Genomic DNA, 6,613 nt, shown 5'->3' on the forward strand with positions numbered 1-6,613 from the left:
CTTTTTTTTTAAAATAAAATTTATTAAAATTAACCAAAAAAAATAATTAAAAAATCAAATACAAATAAAAAATAGTCAAATTATAATATAATTCTTTTACTATTTTTTTAAAAATTTTTAACTTCAATAAAATTGTTCAAAATAATATTTGTCAATAGAATCATCTTTATTTTAAAAAATAAGTCATATAATTTGAGCATATATACGAAATTGTAAAATAAAATAAATAAAGTTAATAACTAAAAGAAGAATAAAAACAAAAAATAAAAAAAAATGTTTAAAAATTCTATAATTATTAATTTTATAATAGTAATCACTCTTTTATTTAATAAAAAATAAAAAAATAAAAATCTTCGGTCTGGGGAACCGGCCCGCCCCGCCCCGCCAAAATCCACCAATTTGGCAGTGCGAATTTGGCGAATTTTTTTAATTTAGTGGGCTCCAAATCCTAGCCCGACCCACTTTCTTAGCGGGTTTAGCGGATCGGCCCGACGGATTCGACCCGTTTTGCCACCCTACTCGGATATACATCATACACCTATGTAATATAAAAAAATATAAATACAAAATTTAAGATGGAAATCCGACGTCCAAAATCACTTCTTACTGCTACTATCCATTTTCTCTCTTTTGCTTTTCTCGGGAAAGTTCGGTTCTTACCAAGAAATTTTTTTTCCCTGGAATCAAACAACACCGAAGACCGAACCAACACTCTCTGATGCGAATCGCTTCATTCTCACATGGCTCTGCTCTTAATTTAGTCTCATGACGATCGTTGGTATATGCCGCCCTATGCGTTCCCCTTGGGATCAACCCATGGAATGCTGCCTCAGATTCTTTCCATGCCTCATTGACCCTGGTGCGTTTGCTGCAATTCCTTTTTCTTTTTTGTTTAAATTAGCTTAGTTTTTTGTTTTATCTGAATTTGCGTGCTGAATGGTGAATGCTGTTGCTGAACTGTTCTGACTTTCATTTATGTGTCTTCCTAACAAAAATTATGCGAATTTTTTTATTTATTTATGCATTTTGGAATTTTGTCACTGAATTTCAGCTCGGAGGTCTGCGCTGTGCGTGAAGTTGGTCTTGGTGACTGTCCATTTGGTTTATATTGGCGTTCTCTTCTTAATTGATGGAGATTTGATAGAAAAGACTGAGAAGGAACCGATGTATGTTTTTTTCCCACTTTTAAGTCACTGTATTCTATTTTTTGCATCTTTTTTTACCATACTGAAACTTCAACTTAGTGGAGCATTAATGGGTTTAGTGGAACATTATTTGTACTTGACGATTTGTTCAATAGACCATCTAATGAAATGAAATAGATTGAGATACCTTTGAAAGAGAGGATAGCTTTGCTGATGAGTTGCACATAGTGAGAGTTTTTGACTGGCAAAGTAAAGTAAAGTGATAAATGTGCATTTGGGTTAATGAATTTATATGGATATTATATTATTATGGAAGTATTCTATACTTTAGACTTGAAAGGGGGCAAAATTAAGCAAAGGATGCATAGAAATATGAGGCTGAGAATTATCTATTTAGACATTTTTGGCAGGGACCTACCCATTGTTTGAGGCTATTTAATATCTAGCTACGCAAGCGAGGATGCTTTTCAGTAAATATAGTGCCTCTATCAATGGTTCTTTGCTTCCAACAAATGTTCCAATTTGAGAAGGACTACTAGGCCTTGTACTTTCATTTTTTTTTGATAGACTACTTGGCATTATACTTTGTCCAAGATGCATAGCAGTTAAAATTGGTGTTAGAATTTGTAAAGATTGAATTTTTGGCAAATCATTCGGGCAAAATTCCAGCTTCAAAATTCAGGCAAATAGTATTTTCCCATTTAATAAGCATTTAGCTGACTGTTCTTGATACATCTTTTCTAATGCTAATATGGCCGATGAATAGCAACAGATTCCTTCTGCACTTCCATCAATTAATATGAGAAGTGTGCTGGAAGTCTGAATAATTAGTAGAAGTTAATAATTGTCTAGATTTACGTATTGTTCTGCATGAATGTCTGTTTCAGTACTTTCATGTACTTTTGAGGTGTCTTATTTTTTCCAATTTTTTATTTTATGATTATTATTCTTTTTTTTTGTTCTTCTGTCAGGTACACTGCTTGTTACTTGCTGCTGTTCTTTGTTACTTTAATACAATACTTTGTTACATCTATTTCTTCTCCGGGGTAAACATCACAACTATTTTCTTCCTTTGAATGGAGCGGATGTGGATTATGATGTGTAAACGTGATATTTATATTTATATTTATATCTTCCTGATCTTCTTTGTTTTTGCATATGCTACATTTGTGTGCACAGCTATGTCCTTGATGCCATGATGACTACTGAGAGAAATGTCCTATACAGAAAGACATCAGAAGCCTCAAAGTAATTTATCATTGTTTTCATCCTCTTCAAAGGTTTATTATGTAGTGACATACGAAGAAAATTGATGTATTTGATCTCACCTAACTATTATTGTCAATTTTGTCATGTTTAAGCAAAGTCTACCGGCTTCAAGCAAAAATGGGAGTTTCGTTGTTGCTTTCGAGGGAACTCAGGCAGGAAAAAATATTTCAGGAAATAATACACCAACATGGTCAAAGTTAGTGGCAGACTTGTATCCTATGGGAACAACAATCAGGTAGATAGGGCTGCCTAGATAATCTTTAATTTTATGCTCTATTAATTAAGTTTTCAAAATTATTTAGGGTTTTCTCTGTCTTGCAGAACATGGACATGCAGCTACTGTAACGTGGAACAGGTAATGATATATAGTATGTAATACGACATATTAAATACTTGTGCTATTGCATTGCTGGAATGTATGCTCCAAAAAAACAAAAATGAATAAACAAATTTTTAGTTACAAATGAAAAAAGGTGGACTTAGCTGCACTATATAAAATGGTTTTATTTGATTTATATATCACTTTTTGCGCATGAGGACTTCTTACTTTGCATAGAAACTGTTCACCTCTTGCAGTTGCTTTCTTTTGTTCCAATAATGTAACACTCGATTTGATGATCAATCATTTTTTTTTTTTTTCTTTCATGACCATTATCCAGCCTCCACGATCAAAGCACTGTCATGATTGTGACAAGTGTGTTCTTCAGTTTGATCATCATTGTGTTTGGCTTGGTAACTGTATTGGGCAGGGCAATCATTGTCGATTTTGGTGAGTCAATTATATGTAATTTCATCATTTGCATGCCATTATTGAAGCTCTTCTATTGTACACTTAATTTGAGCTAGCTAGTATGGAGATAAGAACTTCCACAATTAACAAATCTTTAGCTTATTGATATTAGTATTTATATCCGTTATTTATTTATTTTGAAATATAGGTGCTTTCTTCTCCTGAGTTATATGTACTACTAATTGGATTAAAATAAGATTTCCTTAAGCAATCAATTTTACTTGAATGCAAGAGATGTGGTTACTACTGGATTAGTGGATTGGGTCTTAAACTTCTTGAAAATTTAACTAATAGGGGTATAACTAATGCAAATCGAAAACTTTTGAGACAAACTTGAAACAAAATAAAATTAGGGGTATGTTTGAAACTTTTGACAAACTTTAGGGACAAAAAGTATACTTTACCCTTTAAGATACTATCTATCTTGAGAATATTAAGGCTGTGCTCTCTATGTTATAAATAATATGTGATCATGATGCAAAGGAGTTACTTCTATTAAGTTGTTTTATGTATATATGTGTTAAAGTATTGTAACTATATTTTCCTTGTTATGAATCCTTCTCCTTAATGTCTAAATACTTTAGGTGGTACCTTTGTGAAGAGACAGCGTTGTGCCTCTGGACTGGCATCTTATATATTTCATACTTGAAGGATCACATTAAAAGTGCTTGGTATGATATCTGATTTATTTAGTAGTAATATTTTTTATACTGATACAGACTCTCGTTAAAATGAAGATGATAAATAATTGTTGTTGGTTAAATTGTTGAAGAGGGAAAGCAAGAATGTAAGTGACAGCCCAATCTTTGTGACTGTGAGGTGGGTGGGTCACGTATTATCTATGCAGATTCCATCTCACCCCAAAACACACAAAAAAAAAGAAAGAAAGTAGCAAAAAACAAAAGGAAGGAAGCACAATGCTCGTGCAATCTACATTTTTTCCCCTTTATATCTGAAATTAGAGCATGATTTTATGATGCTGTCAGGTGGCGGGATGCAATCATGATAGTACTGTTGATCACTTTGTCAATCTCTCTTATATTTCTACTTCTGCTACTTCTATTTCATAGGTAAATATTTGTCTTTCTAGTTATGTATTTTGCATTGGTTGCATTTGTTTAGATCTTCATGTATACTTACTGTTTCTAAAGTGCCATGCTCTTTTATGTTGAATAGTTAATTGTTTCTGATGTCTTTTGCATCTGATCTTCACGTGGAGGGATGGGACATCGGCTTCTGTTTGCTTTCAGTGCACCAGTTTAATATGACTGCATGTGGTTCTCACTTCTCATTTTGGTTTAATATCTTTAACTCTACAAAATGAAGACTAAAACTATGTGACTCTCTAACTTGTAAATTTTTTATATATTTGAAAGAACTAAGACTAAAACTTTATATCCGAGAAGCTATTCCTGTAGCTTCTGCTAAAATATTAGGAATAAGTTCTTCTAAGATTGTGATTAATTATTTGATTTTTTTAATTAAAATAAAAAATTGATTTATTTTCCTTACTTAAAGAAATAGTTTGTACGGAGTAATAGTGCAGTAGATGTAAAGGAAGATAGTAGCGCTGCAATCACTTAGAAGCAATCACTTAGAATAGTCTATGTATGTATGTTACAGCATACATATATATAATTATATATAGACTATGCTAAGTGAATGTAGTGTTACTATCTTCCTTTACATGTATTGCTCTATTACAGTATTACTCTTTACATAGTTGAAACAAATGCAAGCTCTAGGTTTACTTTTACTTTTACTTTATGGCCCAATGTCTCCATCATGTTCACTGTTTAGTTGAGCATCCAGGTTAAAGACTATAACAATCACTGATGTTTTGATTTCCCTGCAGTTATCTTATTTTGACAAATCAGACTACTTATGAACTTGTAAGGAGAAGACGGATTCCTTATCTAAGGTTAGATTAGCTATAGTCCCTTGTTTTTCCATTACTTAGTATTTTCAATAGATCGAATCTTGGCGTTTAGTTGTTTTAATAATTGTATGTTGGTGGTTTATGTTTCTTGGGATATCTCTCTTAAGCACATCATTCATCAATTCATTTGCAGGGGAATTCCTGAAAGAGTGCATCCATTCAGTAAAGGAGTATCTAGAAATGTATACAATTTCTGCTGCGGAAGTAGCAGCGTATACAACATGGAGCGGCTCCCGACACCTCAGGAGACAGAGGAAAAGTCAAGACCGTACACGTGTCTGGATGTCGTAAGCTGTCGATGTTGCTGATGACTGTTGTAAACAAATTGTATAAGTAGGAGTCTTTTTCCCTGAGAGTTTTATTGTGAACTTGAGGCCATTTGCATTGTGATTTTCCATGTCATCCATTCTTTGTTTAATTGTTTTTTGGAAGTGGATGTTTTAAGTTTAATGTATAGTTGCAGTGCTAGAGTGTGTCATTTTGCCAGTGTTGAATTTCTCAGACCTGGGATTCTTGGAACACAGGGCACCATGCGGAATTGTTGGTTGTGGTAGTGTTGATTGTCGTCGAAGCAATTAAAGTTTTAAGGTAGATGAATGAACAGAGTGTTGCTCACATGCTTTTTTTGACTTTTGGTTTCCACATCTTATTAGAACTTAGAAGTCAAATTTTTGAATGTCCAATTAATTTGACCGTAAAATGTGGCTTTGGTCAGCGGCACAGATGTAGTTAAAATACTTCTAAAGAAGCTTCGTGTTTAAAGAAGCTAAGAACAAGGGGGAAATCGATTTGAGTATTTAACAATTTGAGTATTTAACATTAAATTGACAAAGTAAACGCCGTTAGTTCCACTTTTCTTCTCTCAATCTATCGCATTAAATAACAGGGGATGAGGATGGCATCTTTTTCTCCAACTGGCCAGCAACACGTTAATCAACCCTTAAAATCAAAATCAGTTATTAAAATAAGGGTTTAGTTAAGGGTTTAGTTAATATGTATCCTTAAGACATATGATAAAATTATAAATTAAGAGAGCATTTATAAAAGATAATGTAAAATTTAGATTCTCAATGCATTTGTTGTGTATTTATTAAAGTAGTATTTAAAATTTTTTATTACTAGCAACCTTAACTTATGTCCTTAAAACACAAATTAGCTAAATCTTTAAAATAATTATTAGTATGAAATATATATAAAATATAAAATATATATTAAAAATAAGTTAAATATTACATTTATTTATACATAAATAAATAATATTTGGTAGTTAATCTTAATATACACATAGTATTTTTAGAGGATTTTTTTATTTAAATTAAAAAAATAATATTTACCGATTTAAATAAACCTATAAGTATTTATCAAATTACATTTACAGTCATATCTCGGATACAGTGGAAAAAACTAAAAAACGAACGTTCTGTGATATGGGACGCGCTGGTCATATCCTGGGTGTACCCGAGATATGAA

The 6,613-nt window shown here is 32.2% G+C and overlaps 1 protein-coding gene across 1 annotated transcript; it reads left to right on the forward strand.

Annotated features, from left to right (window-relative positions):
• Positions 1–576: 576 nt before the first annotated feature.
• LOC112776435 (protein S-acyltransferase 10) lies at positions 577–5,772 on the forward strand. The gene is made up of 11 exons (XM_025820596.3): positions 577–859; positions 1,052–1,166; positions 2,117–2,191; positions 2,325–2,393; positions 2,512–2,649; positions 2,736–2,769; positions 3,074–3,183; positions 3,789–3,875; positions 4,191–4,274; positions 5,060–5,125; positions 5,277–5,772. Exons 1-11 carry the CDS (start codon positions 766–768, stop codon positions 5,449–5,451), a joined length of 1,047 nt encoding a protein of 348 aa, XP_025676381.1. The 5' UTR covers positions 577–765; the 3' UTR covers positions 5,452–5,772.
• The last annotated feature ends 841 nt before the right edge of the window (positions 5,773–6,613 follow it).

Source organism: Arachis hypogaea, chromosome 19 (genome assembly GCF_003086295.3).
Source record: "Arachis hypogaea cultivar Tifrunner chromosome 19, arahy.Tifrunner.gnm2.J5K5, whole genome shotgun sequence".
Lineage (NCBI taxonomy): Eukaryota > Viridiplantae > Streptophyta > Magnoliopsida > Fabales > Fabaceae > Arachis > Arachis hypogaea.